Below are 23,906 nucleotides of genomic sequence, written 5' to 3'. Positions count from 1 at the left end.
TAGTAGAGGTACAGTGAAGGAATGCTGAAGACTGCAAGGAAACACCTGAAGCTATAAGATGTAAAGAAGCGTTTTTAGTTATCAGAAAAATAAAAAAAATAAAATTAAAAAATACTAGCTGGTTGTGGTGGCACACACCTGTAATTTCATCACTCAGGGAGGCAGAGGCAGTCAGACTGCTGTGAGTTCAAGACCAGCCTGGTCTACAAAGCAAGTCCAGGACAGCCAAGGCTACACAGAGAAACCCTGTCTCGGGAGTGGGAGGGGTGTCAGAAGAAATTAAGAAAAAAAAAAAGGGGGGGGGAGGAGGAACTACATCTGGTAGCAGAAGATGGTGGTCTCCACAGAGGAGGACAGAAAGGAGTAGGAGATGGTACAGTTACCTGGGGCCTTGAAGATGATGAAGCTATGACACTTACTAGGTGGACAGGCATGATTATTGGGCCACCAAGGACAAACTATTAAAAGAAAGAGGGTAGGGGGTCTAGAGAGATGGCTCAGAGGTTAAAAGCACTGGCTGCTCATCTGGAGGTCCTGAGTTCAATTCCTAGAAACCACATGATGGCTCATAATCATCTATTATGAGATCTGGTGCCCTCTTCTGGCCTGCTGGCTCACATGCAGACAAAACACTGTACACTTAATAAATCTTAAAAAAAAAAAAAAAATTTAAAAATTAAAAAAAAAAAAAAAAAAAGAAAGAAAGAAAGAAAAAGGTTTTCAGAGGAGGGCCTTACCAAAGCACTGATTTTAGACTTCAATTGTCTACCCATGATGTAATACTTTATATTATTTTAAGCTATCCTTGCACTTTGCTACAGATGCCTGTATGCATTAACAACTGCAACCAGAAACACTTTAGTAACTATATACTTGACAGGAAGTGGTGGTGCACGCCTTTAATCACAATACCCAGGCAGATCTCTGAGTTCACAGCCAGCCTGGTCTACAGAGCAAGTTTCAGGACAGCCATGGTTACACACAGAACCCTGTCTTGACACTTCCCACCTCAGAAAAAAAACAAAAAAACAAAAACCCAACAACAAAAATTATTTTTGAGTTTGGGGTTCTGTGCTTATATGGGTGTTTAAGTAGAGGCCAGAGATTGCTGCTGGGTGTCATCCTTGATCACCGTCCACTTTATTGAAGCAAGGTCTCTAGCTGAACCTGGAGCTTACCAATTACCTAGTCTAACTAGCCTACATGCCCAGGGGATGCTGTCTCTCCCTTGGGAGTATATGGGTTACAGGTGGGATGCTACACTTGCCCAGCATTTGCATGGGTGCTGGAGTCTGAACTGTAGTCCTTACGCTTGCACAGAAAGGACTTTACCCACTGAGTCATCTCCTCAGCCTGTGTCAATCAGTCTGTAAACTCTATATTATGCTGCATTTGTTTCACAGTACTTGATTCTAGGTGAGCACTGCGGTATTGGGCTCTGAGACCCAGACACTAGGGATCTGAACTCTGGTCCTTGTGCAACCAGGGCTTCATCAATCTAGGCACCTCTCTAATCCCTTGTTTTTGTTTTCTTAGACAGGGCCTTGCTGTGCAGCCTAAATTACAGGCATGTACTACCATGTATAGCTACATTTTTAATATCACATAGATGACACAAGGAACACAGTAAGTTTTTAATAAATGTTAATTATTTCTGTGCCACTACCTCTGCCTGAATGTTGGAAGCCTCTGCAAAGTTCATTTTTCAAAGTTTGAAGTTATAGCAGAAAAAGCACTAGAGCAAGATTATTTCTAGAGGCCTTTCATTTTCTCAGTCATTAAGTTCTGCAGTGTTAAATTTAATGTTCTTTCTTTCTTTTTTTTTTTTTTTGAGACAGAGTTTCTCTGTGTAGCCTTGGCTGTCCTGGACTTTATTTGTAGACTAGACTGGCCTAAAACTCACAGAGATCCGCCTAGCTCTGCCTCCCTGAGGGCTGGGATTACAGTCATGTGCCACTGCGCCCAGCTACATTTTAGTATTTTAATTCTGGATCCCTACTCTAAATCTTTTTATACAGAGTTGTCATCTCAAGTTGCTTCAGATCTTTCCGTGGGCAAGAGAGATTTAACAAGAGTAATGCTTCCCAGACTCCTGGACAACAATAAACAAGGTTCTATCAGGTTCACTTACAGTGTTTAATGGTTTATTTTTCTGTTGTTAAGACAAGATCCTTTAAAGAACTCCTGAGTTAGCTGGTTGTAGTGATGCATGCCTTCAATCCCAGCACTGAGGAGGAGGCAGAGTTTGAGGCCACTCTGGTCTACAGAGGGTTCCAGACAGCCAGGGCTATATAGAGACTCTGTCTCAAAACAAAACAAAACACTCAAGCTAAAACAAAACACCAAACCAAATCAAACAAATAAAAAATTCCCTAGTTAACTGTTATTTGTGATATATCTTCTCAATGAACAGACATTGAAGTATCAATTAAAACCTTGCAGATGGCCTGAGGTGTGAAATTAGAAGGGCATGTCTGTATTTGGATATCTGGGTCTTGTTCTAACTTCATAAACAGCATCTTTAACCGTACACCAAGAGTATGAGGGTATACTGCTGCTCATTTGCTCTGGCACAGCATCCTTCTGTAGCCCACGCCAGCCCAGGATGGCAATCCCCTTCCCTCACCTACCGACTGCTGGGATCACAAATCTGTGCCGTTGTGCCTAACATCAGCATTATATTTCTTGATAAAGACAAGAATTCAGAGGTGAAATTCAGTACCAGTAAAAAGAATACACTGTTAAAACACATTAGGAACCCCTGACGAAGGCAGGGCAACAGACTATGCAGAAGAAATGGAAGCATTTTTATGTTTTGAGGTCAGGTATTATCCTATATAGCTCAGGCTGACCTCAACCTCTAGATGGTCTTATCTCTGCTGCCCCAAACTCGTCACCACACCTAGCTCTGAATATTATTCTTTTGGGACACAATTTTATCAAACTTTTTTTTCTTTCCCAAAACAGGATATCTACGTAACCCTGGCTGTCCTGGAACTTGCTCTGTAGACCGGATTGGCCTCTGCCTCCCAAGCACTAGGATTAACAGTATGCACTACTATACCCGGCAATTTTATTAAACTCTTAACTACCTGAGACGTTCAATTCTAGAAGGGGAACTGAATATTTGAAAATTTTTGTTTTAAAAAGCGGTATGAAGAAGACACAAACTCACCTAGAAATTCTGTTTAAGTCTCATGCTACCTACCTGAAAGTTCCCATGAGTCTGAAGATGATCTTTTTCTTGAGAGATGTCCATTTTCCTATGAAGAAAAATAGGATTTTTGTAAAGAATATGAACTTACATTTGAACAGACTTCTAGATCAATAAGCAAGCACTCACATTCAGAGGTAGCTTAAAACAACAACAACAGAAGACCTTTAAAGATCTTAAAATGAAGGGTATGGGCTGGAGATGAACTCAGTGGTAGAGTGCTCGTCTAGACATGCAAGGTTCAAATCCAATATCTAGCACTAGGGAAACACACACACACACAAGTGAAGGCCATCTGCATCATAAGATATATTAAAAAAAAAAAAAATCACAAAAATGAAGTTCGTGTTTCATAAGCTAACAGTAATTTACATTCATAACTCAAAAGTATAATAGGAGAGCAGGACGTGGTGGCGCACGCCTTTAATCCCAGCACTCGGGAGGCAGGGGCAGACAGATCACTGAGTTCGAGGCCAGCCTCGTCTCCAAAGCGAGTCCAGGACAAGCTAAGGCTACACAGAGAGACCCTGTCTCAAAAACCAAACCAAGGGGGCTGGAGAGATGGCTCAGAGGTTAAGAACATTGCCTGTTCTTCCAGAGGTCCTTAAAAAAAAAAAAAAAAAAAAAAGGTATAATAGGAGAAGCCTATTAGTCTATGGACTAAATATTACATCTATTGATCATCAGCAACCTCAGAAATAAAGGCATTATCTTATCGCAAACAGGCCTCTGGATTTACAAATACATTCTGGTAATATACAATGCCAAGATTTCTTTTTATTCACACCTAGTACATTATAGTTATTTTTGGTTTATCTGATTTGAGATTTTCCTAGTAGCTTAATCAACACAGCACTTCATTGCAGTGTTGGAGACTCGACTCAGGGCTTCTCAGATGCTGGGCAAGCTCATCACCACTGAGCAGCATTCCCAGCTCTGCACTGCTTTGGGCTTTTTTGTTTGTTTGTTTTATTTTTGAGACAGGGTAGGCTGTGTAGGCCAGCATAGTCTCTTAACTCATAATCCTTTTGCCTTAGCCTTGCAGGCACTGGGATTACAAGTATGTACTTTTTCATATCTGACTTTATTTGTGCTGTATGTACATACAGTCTGGAATTAACAACGACTTTCTGGGGAAGAGGAAAAGCTTTAGTACTAATCTGATTCTATATTCTCAAGAGAAAAGTATGGTAGGACTAAATCATCAGATATGTTTCTAAGACCCACACCAAATCAATGATTTAAGATGTATACATGGGGATGGAGAAACAGTTCATTGCTTAAAAGCCTTGTGCTCTTGTAGGACTTGAGCTTGGTTCTTACACCTGCATGACACAGCTCAACCAGGCCCAGGGATCTGGTGGCTTGTTTTGGCCTCCACATATAGGTTCAAATAAAAGAAATACATTAAAGACATATATAATCTGAAACAGTGGTTCTTGAACTTTTAGAATGCATCAATTATTTGGAGGCTTTATAAGAATAACCCTGTTATTCACTGGGTTAGAGACTGCATTTCTGACAAATTCCCAAGTGCTGCTGTTGCTACTGCTCCAAGGATATTTTAAGAACCACTGCTCTAAGTTGTTTCCTGTTCTTTTATATTTGCCATTCTTTAAGGCAAATCTTAACTTAAAAATGTATTATACTTGCCTGGAAAAATGTTTACTTTCCTTTAGAAAAGATATTTGCTCCTGGTCTGAAAAAATTAGGGTAAAGAAAATTACTGAATTCAATGTAGGGTAGAGAAAACCAAATGAAACGAGTGTCAGCCCTGACTGTGCACCTATATTTCCTTAACACTATGGATTAATAAGCACTTTTAGGCTTAGATCTAACCATGGCACAATAGTGGGGAAGCCAACTCAGGGATCATGGTACGTACCAAATTTGAGAGATTACTCTTCCCAGGGGCAGCGTCACTCTGTTTACTGTGTTCATGCCTTGGCTTGCATTTTTTCCCTAAACCAGAGGATTTTAAGGAAAGATTGCTTGGTTCTGAGAAAGAATTTTCTGAGTTGATTCTCTGCTCCATTTGTTCCTTTCTCAACTTCTTCTGCTCTCGTTCTCGGCAGTAAGAAGCTAAGGACAACTGGAACCTGGCCCCCAGGGGGCCTTCTCCTGGGTGGGGCCGGGACAGGCTGCTTCTGCTACTAACACTTCTGGATCTGTTCCTGAAGATGTCACCTTCTGTCACTGGGGCCTGTTTTCTGGAGTCTTCACTGGTCTTGCCTCGATCTTTGTCATTCTTCTCCCTGTTACTTTCATGAATGAACAACGACTTCCTTTTCTCTGGGGACCGGTGTTTTTTCTTCCGTGCCTTCATGTCTGTGGGCAATCGGTAGATACCTGCTCCTTTGGGTAAATATTTGGTACCTAGTGACATACAAGGCCGACGTGACTCATGGACACCGCGATCTTTGTGGTGCTCTTTACCACCTTTCATGAAAGCTTCTAAAATAGGACTTCCTTCTGATGACATTCTTTTGGGTTTAGGTTTTTTTGGTGAAGACAATTTCCTTTCAAATTGCTCTGTCCCAGTGATGGATAATCCATTTCTTCCATATTTGATGTTTGATTTTTGTGGAGAATCCAACATATGTTTGTCTAAAACAGCCACAATTAAAACACATACAAATCATACATTATTAAAAATAAACTGATGTTTCTATTATTATTTATATTAACTATCAACTTATAACTATACAGAAGCTACTAAAAACTTCAAGCAATTAATATTTGGGTGATAAGATGGCTCAGTGGTTAGGAGCACTGTCTGCTCTTCCAGAGGTCCTGAGTTCAATTTCCAGCACCCACGTGGTAGCTCACAACCATCTACACTAAGGTCTAATGCTCTTTCCTGACATGCAGATAGAGAACTCATATACATACAATAAATAAATAAAATCTTTTAAAAAACAGGTTTACCTTCTGTGAAGTTTACTTTCATGAATCCCTTCTGCTAGATCATCTAACCTCCCTATAGCTCTATTTGTGTGTTATTGTCCTAAAGAATAAAAACAGTATAAACACTATAAACTACAGTATTTTTTTAATGTTAAGAAGAACAGATAGATGGTTTAATGTTTATCACATTTTCATTACAACAGCTCATTTTTCAATTCTGAATGTATAACCAAAGTTTGGAGGCTCTCTTCACCTCTAAAACAACTCATCAAAACAAACAAACAAACAAAGAAAGAAAAAACATTGGCAATATGCATACCTTGTTTGGAAGCTGGCTTGAAGAAATCTATGATTGATTGTTTCCTGAAAATAAAAGCACAACTAATATGGCATCATAAAACCAAGTATTAAAACTTCAGTATTTTAGATTAAGTGGTGAATGTTAGATTAATATAATACTGGCTAGATTTCACTGTCTGACTTAACTAATCAAGTCTGATAATAGCATAAGTCTGAGACTTATGAAAGCTAGAGCACTAAAATGGCAAAACTGAAGTGTGACTCCAGGCAACTGGTAAGTGCTGTTTAGTTTGGGAATGCTTATATCTACAAGCTAGGGTAGATTCTGGGAAGAAACATCTGATTCTATTTGTTATCTCTGGTGACTGGCAAAAAATATCAAACAGAAACTTGATAAATAATGGAGATCATAAACATTACACACTTTACAACAGAAGTAGAATAGCAGATGGGAGAATGAACAATTAGGTTGATCTGAGGAGGTAATTGAAAAGGAATGTGAAAGACAACCACAAAGCATCATTTATGACTCTTACACTAATCTCTGTTTCATAAAATGTAAACTATGTAAACAGCAAGAAGTAGAATGTGACACAACTTGTGTATCAAATGTTTTTTTTTTAAATCTAAGATTCCCTAAGATTATCAAGGATCAGTGGCACACACCTTTAATTCCAGCACTCAGGAGATAGAGGCACGTGTATCTCTGTGTGATTTAGACCAGACTGGTCTTTGGAGTGAATTCTAGGTCAGTCAGGGATATACCGTGAGACCTTGTCTTGAAATAAAAACCACATACACACATACACATACACACACACACACACACACACACACACACACACACACACACACCACCCAAAACCCTACAAAAACAAACAAAAGGTTCAAGGGGCTAAAGAGATGGCTCCATGGTTAAGAGTACTTGCTGTTCATGCAAAGAAAGCAGGGTTCCCAGCACCCACAGGACTATTCACAAGTGTCTAACTCCAGTTCAAGGGTATGTGATGCCCTCTTCTGGTCTCCTTAGGCACCAGGCACATACATGGGTGCAGTTATACATGCAGCCAAAACACTCATACACATAAAATAACAGTAAGTAAAGTATATATATTTTTTAAAAAGATAATTTTACAAAAGGAGTATATTACCTGAGTAAAATGGGATTTAAAAAAAGGACATGACATTTAACAAATGAAAAAAACAAAACAAAACAACTCTAGCTTTAATAATTTTTATGCGTTACTGTGCCCTACATGGGCAAATGATTATCACCAGAACCTATACTCTGATTTGTTCATGCATGTTGTCAGTTATAAAAGGGACTGTTACATGTAGAAAAAATTCAGTAAGTAATTTTTTCTGAAATGCATCCATTTTGTTGAAAGAGAGGAAGCTGTAGGCTACTGGCGTCTCTAATCACTTCTCCACTCATGCTGCAGCAATCAGTGAAAAGCCTCAACAATCCAAATCCAAGGCTGCTTTCCTTTTCTGTCCTGTACATTGTACCGGTCACATTAGAAGAGCAATGTGTACCCAGACTCCAGGTATGTTGAGAGAACCTAAATGGTTATGAGAGAATACATGCATTTGTTTACAGAAAGCAAATTACATTAGGTAAAATAACTCCACCAAAGTAAAGGGAAGAAATGCTAGAGGCCGCAAGAGAAGACAAACGACGCACTATTATTGCAGTGGTGAGATGCAAAAGAACCCAGAAGCGGCAAGTTCAAATCAAGATATCCTAACATCGTTTTACTAAATGTAACACCATTTCTCTTCCCTATAGTACTAAACCTAATTCTTCTCAATGCATCAGAGAGAGAGAAAAAAATGTGGCTGTGGGTAAGCCATGGGACTTTCTGGAGGTAAAAATAACGGTTTCCAAAGTTGAAACACAGAGAAATGTCCCTTACTTATCTATACCTGGTTTAAAAATTACAACAGCTTCACAAACCTTTATCTGAACATTCTGGGGCCCATTGTGTTCTAATAAATTCTGAATTTATTAGAATTTGGAAAGGAAATAATTTAAATGTATTACCTACGGCCCCCAGAAGGGTCTGGTGCTGCAATCTATAGTCAAAATACTAATATTTCTCCAGGAGAGCTTATGAATACTCACACTCAGTGGAATAAGGCTGTTCACAACATTTGATTAGCTCTGGTCAGCCTGGCCAAGTTGCCAAGTAAGCTGTAGTAGAAAACTTAATGAAAACGTTTGCTTTTCATAGCTTTCTGGCTTTCAGAATTAAGATAAAGGATTGTGAGTCTGTATCCCAATATTAAAGCATAGATTAAAATAAAAAAGACAATACCAAGTTCGTAGATAATTTAAACATGTTTTATTGTTTGAAGATGTCATTTGGTGAAATTCTCCATTACATAGCTCCCAGAAAATCTTAAAAAAAAAAAAAAAAGAAAGAAAGAAAGAAAGAAAAGAAAAGAAAAGAAAAGAAAAAAAGACCGAAAGAAAAAGAAGAAGAAGAAAGGAAAAGGTCTCTTGATGAGGCAGAAAGTTACTCAATGAGAGAACAGGTGCATTCCAAAAATGTTTTCAGTGTGAATGGTCGCGTACACTGTACTACTACTATAAAGTAATTCGTGGGTTTTCCTTATCATATCTTACATAATTTCACTCACAGTGTAGAAACCATCAGGATCAGAACGGTCTAAATAGATGCACCGAATAGGGAGGGTCCCAGGTCAAGCTCTCGAAAAGGATAAAAATAATCTTCTACCTAAGGCGGGCCTTCCGTACCCACCGAGGTCGGTGGTCACTAGCCCAAAAACAACACCCCAACTACAGAAAAGGAGACTCCAACTCCCAGAAGCCCCCGCGCAGAGGCGGGGCGAGGGCTTGCAGGCCCCAGAACATCAAGGCCTGAGCTCGCTGAGGATGGCGGGAACTGAAAAGCAGCGGTCCGCAGTCCTCCCTTGTACCCATGCCCCCGCGACCCGGCCCCTTCTCAAGCCCTCTGCACGGTACCTTTCCCCGGGACTCTCTGTTCTCTGTCCCGCTGCAGCAGGGGCGGTACTACCGGGTCTCAGATGGCAGCGCGGGGGCGACGACCCTGGGGCTGGGGATGAGGGGAAACCTGGCCTAGCGGGCATGCAGCGCCTTGTCATGTCGGCGCCGCTGGCGACGGCGGCATGAGCTGTGGCTGGAGAAGCTGGGTGCGTGGTTGCCGTCTTGCTGCTGGGACTCGGGGAGGCTGTCGGTGCAGAGGTGGGCGGCACCCCCTACTCTCTTCATGGCGGTTCTCTCTTCGGAAGTGACTCCGGTGTGAGCGGGAAGGAACCCGAAGACCGTCAGGGGGCGGGCCTTACTTGAGGTGCCGCGTCATGATTGGCTCATCTGAGGGTCACTCTGGTGGTGGCCCAACTGGAAGCTTCGGCTTGTAAGGAGAAGGCGGGTTTCTGGAGCGGGGGAGGGGAGGGGAAAATGAAAACTGCCCTCCCCAGACCCGTCACGTGCGCCCAGGGCGCGCGCCTCCGCGTCGGGGCCGCGTCGGCCTTGGCGGGTGCGTGGGAGTGGGAAAGAGGAGGCTGTGGCGGGTGCTACGACAGCTGGCGACGCCCGGCCTGATCCAGGGCTGGGGGTGAGGTTTGCAGAAGTAAACCCGAGCTGGCAGCTGTCTACAGTGAGGATGGCCAACACTTGTCACCATTGTGTTACAGAAGTGCACAGCTGCGCTTATATTACATGGTCACTTTACCCTCAGGCCAGAATGCCATAATGCTGTCACCATTTCCTCAGTGACCTCCTCTGTCCAATGTGATTTGACCGTTGTTGAGGGATCTTCTCTATACTGTGATACAGTTTTTCCCTTTTTTTTTAGGGAACGCACGGAGGTAAGGCGTGGGGAGGGTGGGGGACGACACTCAACCTTTGAATTAGACCTTTTTAAAAAAATTCTGTAAAAGCGTTTTGTCTGTCATGGGCTTCCCATGAAGTCCCTGCAAATAAACTTTTTTTGCAGATTTTTGGGACACCAGTCCTCACTTGTGAAATGCTTGTGCTTTGAAGGCTGTTAGGCTGCAGTGTTCTTCGCAAACTGAGAGACTGGTCAGAAAGAGTATTTAGGCACCTCACTTTCCATGTGCGTACACTGGGTAGATCACTCACTTCTCTGGGTAATTTCAAGCAAAAAACAAAAACAAAAAACAAAACAAAAACAGCAATGTAAACGAGTTTTGATTCTCTCATGTAATTGGTACAAACACATGATTCCCTTTCCTTTGTTCTTCAGACACACTCCTGCAGTGACAGGCCAGCTGCTGTTAGGAAGGTCTGTAATCCTAGCCTTTGGGAGACTGAGGTGGAAGGGTCAAGAAATTAAGGCCACGGCTGTGGCGATAGTTCAGGGCACAAATGCTCTCTCGACCCAGGACCACATGGTAGAAGGAGAACTGATTCCACCCAGCGAGTTATCCTATGACTTCTGTCAGTATATACACACATGACATAAGTGTAGTAAAAGACATGTATTTTTTGGAGAGAGAAATAGATATTGAGTTCAGCCTTGACAATATAGAAAAATCCTGTGTCAAAAGAAGTAAAAATCTTCCAGAGACTGAAAAAAAAAATATTTTGTAATGATTGCTAATAAACAAAATGTTAATCTCAAAGATGTCCAGGCTTTAATTAAGAGGAATGTTCCCTCAGTTGGATAGAGCAAATTCCTAAATGACACATACAAAAAAATTGAACAGGTCTCCCAAATTTATTGTACTGAGATTGAATTGCTTCGTTGCTAAGCGCCCTAGACTGACCTGAAATTCACCTCTTTTCTTTTCCTCGGTAGCTCTCAAGAGGAAGAATTAATGAGAATAAAGTGACCCATAGGCTGGCAAAGTAGAAGGTAAAGAGTAAACACAGGTCTTGTCCAGAACACATAGCTATATACCATGTCTTAATGATATAAGAAAGAAATACCAAAGTCAAGGGCACTTTTTCTGCTTCTTGTAACTGAGAATTTACTGAACTGCTTCTATGTATTGTTCCTTATACTTAAAAAGAAGAATATAGTAGGTGCTGAAAATATGTTGAGTGACGACATATATTTGTTTATGCCTCTTAGTGTGCGTTGTTTCCTGTCCCTTCCTTGATTTAGTACTTTCTGTTGGATATTTCTACTCTAAGATGGCTGCTTCTGTAACAGAGCACATGCACAAAACTTTTAATCCCGTTCATTCTACTGTAAAAATAAATAAGCATATAAAAATATGTCCATAAAAACTAATAAGAATATGTTCTGCATGATCAATTAGCTGGTTTTCTTGGATTATAGTATTTTAATCGTCCAGATTCTGAAGTATAACTTTACAGCCTCTGCTCATGCTGCCAAACAGCAGTTCTCACGTTTTCTTAATCTGATCAGCAGATTATGGAGTTAAGTGAGGCAAGAAATCCCTTGATCAATAAATGGAGATGGAGTCATAATGAAAGCACAATTTTAAAAATCTCTTCTTAACTGGGAAGTAGTTACCTAAATCCTCAATAAACATCAAGGCTTCTCTTTGTTTAAGCTGAACAGGAAAAAGATACAGATTTGGGTTGCAGGATAGGATGCACTCTGTCGGGAGCTGCTTCTTTGAAGTGCATAACAGAAGCAAGCCAGAGAACTTATGACCTTGGCTTGAAAACTCTCACACAGCCTGAAGGACCTGACAAGATATGTGTGTTGGCTAACTTCTTACATAAGAAAGGTTTTATTGTTACCAGGTGTGGCTGTGAGTTTGATGTACTCCTTCAGCCTTGAGATGAAAAAGGTCTAAGCATATAGATAACTAAAGTAATTGGTAGCTTTTGTTTCTGGTCCAAGAATCTTCTGGTTCACATGGATGAATACTGTATAAAAGCTCTGAGAGAAATAAACTTAGGGCTACAGTATTTACTGTTAGTCCTCCCGAACACTTGTCTTTTTTTCTTATCTCTTTTGCTGTATCCTTTCTATCTTTTCCTATGTCTTTTTATTTTCTCGGCCTCTCGTCCCATGTCCAGGTACTGGTCGATATTGTCCAGAGCGGGCTCTGGCAGCAGTCAACATACTAACAGATGGCTGGGGCCGAGACTCCTCTCATTCAAAGAGAATTAAACCTTTGCTGTGTGCTGATACTCGTGTTCTCACTGTAAATGTGCACATATACACTATGCACAGACATAGATACTCTAACCTAAAGGCTTCTCCCATCTCTTTGAGATACTGAGGCTGGAATTCTGAGTCTCATGCATATGAGGCAAGCACACTGCCACTAGGCTATTCCCAGTTTTGTGAGAGCTCTTTTTTTTTTTTTTTTTTTTTACCCCCTCTCTTTTACTTTCTAGTGGACTGGAAATAGATGGCCAGGAAACCAGTAAAAGCTACCAAAAGAGCTCTTGTGTGTGCTCTGACGGGGTGACAAGATAGGAGAGAAAGACTGAGGTGAGGTCGGGGGCGAGGGGCATGATGATAAACAATGTCAGCAAGACTTGGTGAGAGCTAGAACAGATCCCCAGGAGTATCAGAAAAAGGAAAGCTGGATTGTAAAAGGCTAGTTTGCTAAGACTTCTGAGCATGGGAAAAAGAAAGCAAAGGCTCAGGACCCGGAGTGTGTGGATATTCTGTGTACATATATGTCTACGCACCATTTGCCAGGCCAGAAGACAGCACCAGATCCCCTAGACACTTGGTAGCCATCATGTGGGTGCTGAGAATTGAACTCTGGGTCCCCTGAATCACTTAGTCATGTGTCTAGCCCTGTTCACCCAGTGTCTTGAGCCCACTAAGCCCACTCTGATGTGAAGGGATGGGAGAGATAGTAAGGGAAACACTGTTACATGGACAATGGACCAAGTTTGCCAGGAAAGGCAAGCTCAGGGGAGGGGAGTCCTGAAAGGAGTGACCATATAAAGGATGCCAGAGATCCCAAACAGTCACAAAGACTTGCTAAACATTTTGGACAAATGATCTCACATAGTATCTTAGCACTCAGGCATTAAGAGAATAAAGAGACTATCAGTACATAACAAAGACTCGCTAAAAAGCTGGAACCGTGGAAAACAACTTCTGGCTTCTACAAGAATGGCATGTTTTTGTGTTGAGATTGCTATAATTAACTCCAAGGGTCTCAGAGGGTACCTACCCTAGAGCAAGCCAAGAGACAAAGACCCATGTGCTGGGGAGTGGATGGGGGTAGGAGTATGTAGAGGGTGGTCTGAGAGTTGGGATAAGGAACAGACTCAGAGAAACAGGAAATAATTAACTTGAAAGCTTAACAGAGAAAACAGAGATCACATGAGGGTCTCAAGGAGGGAAGGTGAGCTTACCATGGCTCAAGACTAAAAACAAAACAAAACAAAAAACCCAAACAAACACTAAAAAACTGCCTTTGCAAACAGATGTTGAATTTAGCAGGGCTGAGCAAATGCTTGGGAAAAGCACCAGTTTAGCTTCAGGGGCTGCCTGGGAGACATCAAATTTAATGTAACACCACAACCTGAGGTGTGAGTAGGTACAACTGCAGAAAGTGCAGCTAAGAACACCTACTCCACGGCATCTCACCATGGAATGTTTCAAACCACAGACGCCGAGGCACAGACCATATTTGTGATTTTGATGGATCTACCAGTGTCCTGTTCCACTGCTTAGCTGCTTTATTCTTTTGTCCTCTCGCCTGGGGAATCACATCAGGAGCCTGGCCCATGCCATCCAACTACATCCCTGACCTTTGCTATTTTGAGACAGGGCCTTACTGGATAGCTCAGCCTTGAAGTCAGTAGCCAGCCCATCCTCTCCACAGCCCTCCTGCCTCTATCTCCTAAGACCCAGGATTCTTTTTTTTTTTTTTTTAAGACCCAGGATTCTAAGTGTGTCATCACAGCTATTCTGACTTTAAACATGTAACATACAACACACACACACACACACACACACAAATGGCTTTTTTTCTTTCTGTAATATATACTTATGTTTGTGTGCATACATACAGGAGGGAGGAGAAGGCAGTGAGGTCCAAGTTGTAGTTTACTTGTCTATCTAGAAATGTAAACAAGGTTTGGGAGTTATTGGCTTGAGAGACTCCAGCCTGCTGCAGCCAGGCATTTCTCACACATGGCTAGAGAGCCGTTAGGGGGTTTTGAAGTTGAGTAACAATGAGCCACAGACAACATTAAAACAATAATGACTGCCCAGGGATCGGGGCATAGAGAATGTGGGTGCAGTGTACATGGTATGTGAGCTCAGGACGGATTTGAGTTATAGAGTGTCTTTCCTGGAGCAGCGAATGCTAACTTGCTGACAGGGAGAAATCGCTGTACATTTCACTGACCGTAGTAGGTAACACCGATTCTGTGTTTTCTGTTTGCTTGTTTTGTTGTTAGTATGTCCTTTCTTTCTGTACTAGAACAGCTTCTGGATAGCGGGAAAGCTGATGGAAGCTCTAGTGGGTCTTCAGTAATCTAGTAACTGCATGAAAGATACGGGTGAGAAGGGAGAATGACAGGCAAAAAGAGGTTTTATATCTCCTGTTCAAACTGCCCTTCGTGCAGAACTTGATTCCCCTGGAGCTGTAGAGAGCCTTTTGGGGTAATAATTTGATTCCAGACTTTTGCAATGCTCTTGCCAGAATTTAACACACTGACTGTGGTGTTGTGATGTGTGTGTGTATGTATTTGTTTTCTGTATTTTGCCTGTATGTATATCTGTACCACAAATATGCAGAGGCCAGAAGAGGGTACTGAATTCCCTGGAATTGCAATTACAGATGGTGGTGAGCTACCATGTGGGTGCTAGGACTTATGATCACAGAGAGTGGGGATTATAGGCCTGTATTATTATATCAAGCACCAAATAATGTCTTTTCTTAAAAAGTCATGTGACAATATTTTAAATTCAAGGGATTCCATACAAATTTCTAGATTTTGTTTTGAGTAGCACAATCAAGGTTCTCACACTTAACCCTACAGGAACTAAATAGGTAATGAAGAAATTTTTAGTAGCTGACCAGCTGCCTTTAATCCCAGCACTGGGGAGGCAGAGGTAGAGATTTGTGAGTTCAAAGCCAGCCTGCTCTACATAGTTCCAGGACAGCCAGAGCAACACAGTGAGACCCTGTCTCAAAAAAAATTATTTTGTTTAAGTAAATAAATAAAAGAAGTTAAAAGAAAATCAAATCAGACCCATTTTCCAACCTCTTATAGAGACATGGAGTCACAGAACACTTCTTCACAGTAGTGCTGTCCACACCAAGCACTCACTGGACCTTTTGTAGATCAGGCCCTGTTCTACACAGTCTGGATTCTGACCCATTTAGTCAGCACATTCCTACAAATTAGAAAAGGTGGCCTTGTCCAGTGTCCATGTCAGCTCAGTGATAAGTGGTACCTGGTACTGAGCCTCGGTGTGGAAGGGGTGGACAGGGAACACATTCCTGACTAAATGGTGGCCATGTCTCTAGACCATAATTTCTTCACAGGCATGTGGATCTGTTGCCTTTCCTCTCAACACCAAACCCTGGGGACCGTGAGATTTGACATGTGTGCTGTCAAAGGGGACATTTAGCAGTGGTCTCACATACTCCCCAATACTTGCTTATTTCTATAGAACTAGGAGATCATGTTTACCCTCCCTCACTGCTTAGCCCAGGCCAAAAGAGTGCTTCCGGTGCTGAGATGAACGCCCAGAGAGTAGACAAGAATCCTACTCAAGAATTTCTTTTTTAAGACAAGGTCTGGTGTATCCCAGTCTGGCCTAGAACTCCTCATGTAGCCAAAGGTGGCCTTGAACTCTGGATTCTCTGTCCTCCATTTATGGAGTGCCAGGAATAGAAGCATGCGTCCCCGTACTCGGTTGTGCTTGGGATCCCATCCAGGATTTTCTGTGTGCTAGGCAAGCATTCTACTGTCCTCATTCCTCAAGAGAAAGAACCATATATACCAATACATATGGTCATCTACAAGGACCAATGGCCAATATCCATCAAAACCAAAATGTACCTGTTCCCTGACCCACTTTACAGATAGACTGGAGCATTCATAAAGATAAGTGCACAAAGGCATTCCTTGCCACATTATCAGTAGCAAAACACTGAAATGAACACTACCAGGTAGTCAGTTATACACAGGCTATGTTGTGGTTAACACGTGCATGACTGCCTGTCCTTCCTTTCTCACCCTTAGCCATACTGTGTTACCAGCTGGCAAGCCTTGCTGATTGTGTGCCTCAATATCTCTGTAGACCCCTCTTGGTTTTTTTTTTTTTTTTTCAAACGTAAAACATACAGATACATACAGAACACAACGTAAGCACACATCCACTAGTTTGCATTTCCAAACTTTTGTTGTTGTTTTTCAAGACAGGGCTTCTCTGTATAGCCCTGGCTGCCTGGCTGTCCTGGAACTCGTTCTGTAGACCAGGCTGGCCTCAAACTCACAGCAATCCACCTGCCTTTGCCTCCCGAGTGCTGGGATTAAAGGCGTGTGCCACCACTACCTGGCACATCCTCAACTCTTAATCTTTTCTCTAGTTACTTTTTTTCTGGTCTTTTTGTTTGTTTGCTTTTAAACTGCCACCTCTTTTGATCCTCTTCTTTTCCACTGTTGTGACTTTGAAGTCAACTGACAGTCTCTGTCTCATGCATACTTAGTCCAGGAGAATATATAGACTTACTTTCTGTGCATCTTAAAAAGTATGCACATGTACATTTTAATTATGTGTGAATAGCCTGCAGTTTTATTTGCCCATGAGAAACCATGTGGCTGTGGGCATATCTGTTCACATGCCTTTGTGTCTGTGTACAAGGGCCTCTATGGGTTGTATATTCAGAAGGGAGGTCACTGGACTATGGGGGAGCTGCATTACCAAGTTTACTGCGTGCTTCCAAACTGCTTTCCACAAATGGCTGAACTAATTTACTGTCCCCCAGTGACATATCAGAGTATCACTTTCTTAACTCAGACTCCAGTGCTTCATTGTTTTATTTTACATCCACCTTAATTATTTGGCTTAATATCTATTTATATATTTGGGGACAACTTGAATATTTTTTGTCAATTGCATATTTCTATATTTTCCCATGTTCCTTTAAGTGATTTATACTTTTATTTGCTTTAGAAGAATCCATATTTTGAATACTGAAAGATCCTTTCCGTCTCTTAGCTGCACCCTGACAGAAATCGGTCGGCCGGTCCTCAGTCTCTTGTAACAGCTTCCACTCTGGGCTCCCTGAATCCCACTTTGCGATGCTTTAATCCACTGTCCACATCAAAGCCTCCACTGTCTCTAATAAGCCATCCTGACCACGCCATTCCTAAATCATCACATACAAGGAAACAAAATGGAACATCACAGAAGACATGGTCCTCCCTGCCTCCCTGCCGACTTTAAAGATCTGCCATCCCAGAGATGACACTGTCTGATCTCCCGATATCTTCTGTATAGACGTCATCCCTCCTGGTGCTCCCTGGACGGAGCCAGTCACAGGGACGGTGTTGAATATCTTTGAGCATGTCAGCCTCACTGCTGCCTCTGGGATTTTGTATGAGCCATTTGTGGTGCAACTTGTCCTATCCCTAAAGTGACCTGGTTGCTCCTTGCTCAGGCCTTATGAGCACTGAGTTCACTCTGCTGTGTGTGATCTTACAGTGAAATGCTTTCTCTAGATTAAAAGCTTTAGGGCTCCGACTGATCAGCTCAAAAGGCAGAACAGCAGGGTGTCAAGGAGTGTTTACTGAACAAGTCTATCTGGGTTTGGGTTGTCTTTCTTACTGTTAGGGAAGTTACTTAACCTCTCCATGCCCCAGAGTTCTCATTTGTGAAATGGACTTAGCAGTAGTGCCAGTCTCATTGGCTGGTATTAATTAAGTTAATCCATATAAAGAACTTGTAACAGTGCCTGGCAGCATCTAGTAAGTGCTCAATAAATCTTCATTCTGATGATCACTGTTATTAACCAGTTACTAATAGCTATCATTTATTTATATCATTATGGATGACACTTGGCAGGAAGATGTACCCAAGGCAGAAGCTGTGCTGGTCTAGGCAGCACCTGGACATCCCCAGATGACGGTCCAGAAGTCACCCAATAGTCATTCCTGGCTGGGGTCCCCAACAGTGATGCTTTTCTTTCTTGCCTATGTCCCTTCACCCTGCTTCCCAGGCACTCAGCATCCTGCCAGAAATAGCTAGAGGCACAGAAAACCACTGTGTTGAAGGAGCCTGGGAGCATTCTTTGCATTTGGTAAACCCTGGCCAGCTACTCTGGGCTGCTCCTACCCCAGTCTTCTCAATCCCACTCACCAAGTCTGCCTTCACCCTTGAAGTAGTCTTCAAGTCTGAGCTCCCAAGAAGTGGCAAGCTCCAGGCATCTGGGACCAAATTCCTCCAGAATCTAGTTTCCTGTGTTGGAGGCTCACATGGTCCTTCCCATAGTATTCTCTTTTGGAACTCTTCCAAACACAAAATGTTTACTTTGTGTTCTTATGACCTGGGCAGAAAATAGCCTTCTGAGCAACCAGAAGCAGAGGAATTAGCTTGATTTTTGTGTGGTAGAGCAGAGCCCAGAAGTTCTTTGCCTGACTCTAGAGGCCCTGGCTGCTGGCTTCCATCACAGTGAAACACTTAGACACGGACAGGTGTGAAGTCAAGAGGTCAGGCTGGGGGAATTTTGAGCTTCTCTGGTTCAGCAGAGCAAATGGGCAAACAACAGGTGTCCACAGATAAACCAACCCATGGGACACTTGCACCCACAGCTCACTTGGAGGCTGAATTCTCATGAAATCCATTTCTTCTTTGTGACAAACTCCCCCACCCTGTCACATGCCGCTATTCCACAGGTTTCCAGAAATTCTGCATTCTGAGGACTTTACCTCTGCCAGCCTAGGTTAGGTGTGACTCACTCAGGATTGGCCACCTTCAGGACTGGAAATTCTGACATGTTTAGGCTGTCTGTTGGTCATAGAACACTGCAGCTGTCTGCTTGCACAGTAATTATGAGGGACTTGGTGGCCTGAGCACTTGGTTAGGGCCGACAGAACTGGCAGGAGGACATAGGCCCGTTGAATGGGGATCCCGAATCTAGGGTGCTCAGTCACTAATATTTCTCTGAAAATATGGCACTCTCGGGCCTGACAAGTGAGCATATTATGGAAGGAAGAACTAATCTGACCTCCTCAATATTGGAGGTGGAAATTGGGTTGGTGAACTCTGTAAAATAGGCATTTCCCTTACTCTTGCCTGAGGTGGACAGGAACCAGAGCCAGGCCCTACTACGTAAATCACACCTCACGGGTCTTGCGATGCCCACTTACATAATGGAATGATGGCAAAGAGCACTTAAAACTGAAATGTTCCCTGTGTTGATCACCCGGCAGGAGAGCTTAGGGGCAGAAGGTTGCTCTTTAGTGAGGCTTAGAAGCAGACAACCTCAAACGGCAAATGGCAGCCCCCAAAGGGAAGGAAGCAGGTTGAATACCTGGGTTAGGAGGAGGTTTCAGATGTGGCAGAAAGCCGCCTGCACAGTATTGTTCAAAACCGCCAACTGAGAATTATTCAAGTGTCCATCAAAGGACAATTACTAAGTACCTCACAGAACAACTTTATCCCGGAATACTATACAACCATTAAAAACACCAGAGAAGATACAGATGTATTGATACAAAAAAGATACGTTGAGATAAAGGGAAAAAGCACAGCGTGCCAAAGTATGCATATAGTGAAATCTCTTCTATGTTGTGTGTTTTCTTTTTACGATCAGGCATGTAATATTAACTAGCATATTCTTGTGTGTACATAACATCTACTAGGAATTACAGTTGTTCCTTGGCTGACGGTGGTGTTACAGCCTGCTAAACTCAGGGTGAATTGAAAACATTAAAGTGGAAAATGCATTTCATACATCACAGTCTGGCAACTGGGTTCACTATGGAGTGCTGCTTGTGTCTCCCAGCCGACGAGGAGCTGCACCCTGCAACCCCTGCCCAGCACCTGCCAGAGAGTATTATGTAGCATATTGCTAGGCCAGGAAAAGCTCAAAACCCCAATGCGCACCAAACGTGTCGCTTTGACATTTTCATAAAGTCTAAAGCCATTAAGGGGAGCCATTGTAAGTCAGGGGCTGTTTGCACATAACACAGTTGACAGCACCTCCACCCTGTCCTCCAGGATTGGATTGGAAGGGAAAAGTCAGAGAACTGTCACTTTCTTTTATATACTTGCCTTTAAAAAAAAAAATGTGTATGGGTATTACGCCTGTGTACCATGTGGGTGCCTAGTGCCCGAGGAACCCAGAAGAAGATGTTAGAGCTTCTGGAGCTGGCTGAAAGCCAATCATGTGAGAACAAGGAATCAAACCTAGTAGGCTAGAAGAACTGCAAGTGCTTTTAACCACTGAGCGATTTCTTCAGACCCTTGAATTGACAATTGTAAACAACGTTTTTACTGTCTAAGAACTTCTGTTTTAAAAAGATTTTGATGGTTTCAACAAGATGGATTTCAGGATGTCCAATATCGTGGGTCATCCATATCAGTGGATGCCATTGTGTGAAGCTGGGACTGGAGAGATGGCCCTAGGGTTAAGAGCACAGGCTGCTCTTCCCGGCACCCACACGCTGGCTCATAACCAGCTGGAACTCCAATTTCAGGGGTGCCAGAACCCACCCTGGTCTCTTTGAGCATCAGGCATACACACAGTAGACATACTTACATGAAGGCAAAGCACTCATACACATCAGATAAAGATAGGTAAAAATTTAAATTATATCAAGATTGAAAATATTTGAGAGAAAAAAAGAAACCTTTGTTCCGAATGTGTGCAGACTTTGTCATCTTCTAAACTATATTACAACCAATTATATAGCATTTACGTTGTACTAGGTATTACAAAATATCTAGACATGACCTAAAGTGTTATGTACAAATAATACAAGAGACTTGAACAATTTTGGATTTGTGTCTCTGAGGGGATCCTGAGATACCATTCAACTTGAAAGGTTTCCTCTCTTTTCTTCTTACTCTTTCCCTCTTACCCTTTCCCTGTTCTGTCTGTCTGTCTGTCCTTCCATCTGCCCATCCATCCATCCATCCATCTTCTGTCTGCCTGTCTGTCTATCTATTTATCTATCTATCACCTATCTCCTCTCTCTCTTCAGTGCTGAGGATGGAACCCGGGACCTCACACATGCTAGGTAGATGAAAGCTCTACCTCTGAGCTACATCCCCAGCCTGAGATGTTAACCATGGCTAGGAATTTGTTGGACTTTCGTCTTCTGATTTCTTCCTTCACTGAGGATGGTAGACAAAAATTGCAGCATTAATCTACATTCTTTTCAAGCACAAGTAGAATATTTGGGAAAAAACAACAACACAGCAAGGATTGGGGAGAGCCCAATAGGATGATAGCATTCAAAGGGTGCTCTGTCTATTCTACAGTGTAATGGATTTAGTAGCTAAGCGGAAGTATCACATGAAGCAAGAGTTACATAATGAGCATATAATACCTTTTTTAACAGAGGTAACAAAGGAAAACATTTACTCATGAATTTTCTTCTGTTCCTGCTTTTTAAAAAAACCTTTGCTTCTAATTATGATGGCAGAACTCATTGCTCCTGTGTTAAAATATCTCTGAATAAATGATCAAGTTAATTTATATCTCACCTCTTTCTTTGAAGGATCGAAGGCAGTTCTGCTGCTTGTGAATGCAGTCCAGATCTGAAGAAACCCTCGTCGGTGGTTGTAACGCTTGCTTACTAAGGCACGGAAAAGTCCTCCAGGCCCTACTGCATGGCCTCAGCCTCTGACATCCGAAGAATCCTGTTTTTCTCTGGAGAGGGGTCCACAGCTGCCAGTCACAATAATGCTTAGATATTGACAGGAACAGATGTCCAAGATATCTGATGTTGGGGGGGGGGGGAACCAAAACCCAAAACCCACAAGCCACAGCCAACTCCAGGGTAACGTATATTGCATGCATTGGTAGATTATCCACTTTGCATACACTTTAGGCACCAAAAAGGCGGGAGGAGCCACAGCTTTTGCCGTTACTTACTTGTGATGCTGGAGAAACACCCAGGCCTTGCACTGGACAGACAGTGCAGAGGAGGCAGAACAACCGTTTTGAGGGAATACATTTCCTAAGAGAACACTAAGATCACAATCAGAGAAAAGGGAAAACTTGGATATTTTGCTTGTTTATTGTTTAGCATTCTAAAAAAGATTTATCTCTTTTTATGTTTATGGGTGTTTTGCCTGCATGTATGTCTGTGTACCATACTCATGCAGTGGCAGTGGTGGCCAGGAGAGTATGTCATATTGCCTGGAACTGGAGTTGCTGAGCCTCCATGTGAGTGCTGGGAACTAAACCCAGGTCTTCTGGAAGAGCAGTAAGTGCTCTTAACCTCAGAACCATCTCTCCAGCCCAGTTTAGCATTTTTAATGTATACATATGTGAGATGAGGGTACACAGTTAACTGCACACCTTTAATCCCAGCATTCGGGAGGCAGAAGCAGGGGAATGCTATGAGTTTGAGGCCAGCTTGGTTTACAAAGCAAATCCAGGACAGCCAGGGTTACACAGAGAAACCCTGTCTCAAAAAACCAAAAAAAGGGGAAAGAAAAAAGAAAAACAATCCTTCTGGATTTTTTTCTTGTGCAGTTCAGTACTTTATATAAATGCCATAAGAGGCTAGATAAATGTAAAATTTGGATATAATCAATGAAATATATTTAACAGAGAGTTTTACAAACAAACAAACAGCTGTGTCTAGGGGCCAGAGAGATGGTTCAGCAGGTTAAAGCGTTTGCCTCCAAAACCTGATGCCCTGCGTTCAGTCTCTGGAATCCATGTAAAATGATGCTCTGTGGTAGCCGTCTGTAAGCCTACAGCCTAGAGTGAGAGAGGTGCCAAAGACAGGAACATTGGCTGGGATTTCAGGTAGCCTAAAGTACACTGCGCAGTAGCAAAAATGAGAGACTCTGCCTCAACAAGGTGGAAGGCACGGACCCACCCAGGGAAGCTGTTCTCTGCCTTCTATGAACATTCCATGGCACATGTATCCCCCAACCCCAAACACAGAGTGCCATGATTAAATCTGAGGTAGCAGCCAGGCAGTATATAGTACTTGGTTCTAACCCCAGCACTCTTGAAGTGGAGGCAAGTGAGTTAGGAGTTCAGGGCCAGCCTTGACTACATCTTAAGTGTGAGGTTAGCCTGTGCTATATGAAACTCTCTGTCTCAAAAACACAACAGGGACTGGAGAGATGAATCACAGACATCTGTAACTGCAGTTTCAAGTGGTTCAACATCGTCGTTTTGCCTCTGTTGGCACTGCGTGCATGTGGTCTATACATATACATGCAGGCAAAACACCCATAGAGAGAGAGAGAATCTATATACCAAGTTCCAAGCCAGCTAGAGCTACATAATGAGAGACTATCTCAAAAAAGAAACCAGGCTGCACAAGAACAATAAATAAATTAATAATAAACGAGGAGACACTTGGAGGTAA

At 42.4% G+C, this 23,906-nt stretch overlaps 1 protein-coding gene across 2 annotated transcripts in view; it reads right to left on the bottom strand.

Moving 5' to 3' along the window:
• Slf2 (SMC5-SMC6 complex localization factor 2) overlaps nt 1–9,719 on the bottom strand; it is a 53,261-nt gene extending 43,542 nt beyond the window's left edge. For both annotated transcript variants that reach the window (XM_051146643.1, XM_051146644.1), the window contains exons 1-4: nt 9,411–9,719; nt 6,441–6,484; nt 5,100–5,821; nt 3,209–3,263 (exon numbers count right to left, since the gene is read on the bottom strand). In XM_051146643.1, the coding sequence (XP_051002600.1) occupies nt 3,209–3,263; nt 5,100–5,821; nt 6,441–6,484; nt 9,411–9,550 (961 nt within the window). In that variant the 5' untranslated portion in view covers nt 9,551–9,719. The remainder of the gene's footprint in view (nt 1–3,208; nt 3,264–5,099; nt 5,822–6,440; nt 6,485–9,410) is intronic.
• Between the last annotated feature and the right edge of the window lie 14,187 nt (nt 9,720–23,906).

This window comes from Acomys russatus, chromosome 5 (assembly GCF_903995435.1).
Source record: "Acomys russatus chromosome 5, mAcoRus1.1, whole genome shotgun sequence".
Taxonomy (NCBI): domain Eukaryota; kingdom Metazoa; phylum Chordata; class Mammalia; order Rodentia; family Muridae; genus Acomys; species Acomys russatus.
Note: the sequence above shows the minus strand (reverse complement) of the source record. Positions and strands in the feature narration are given on the sequence as shown.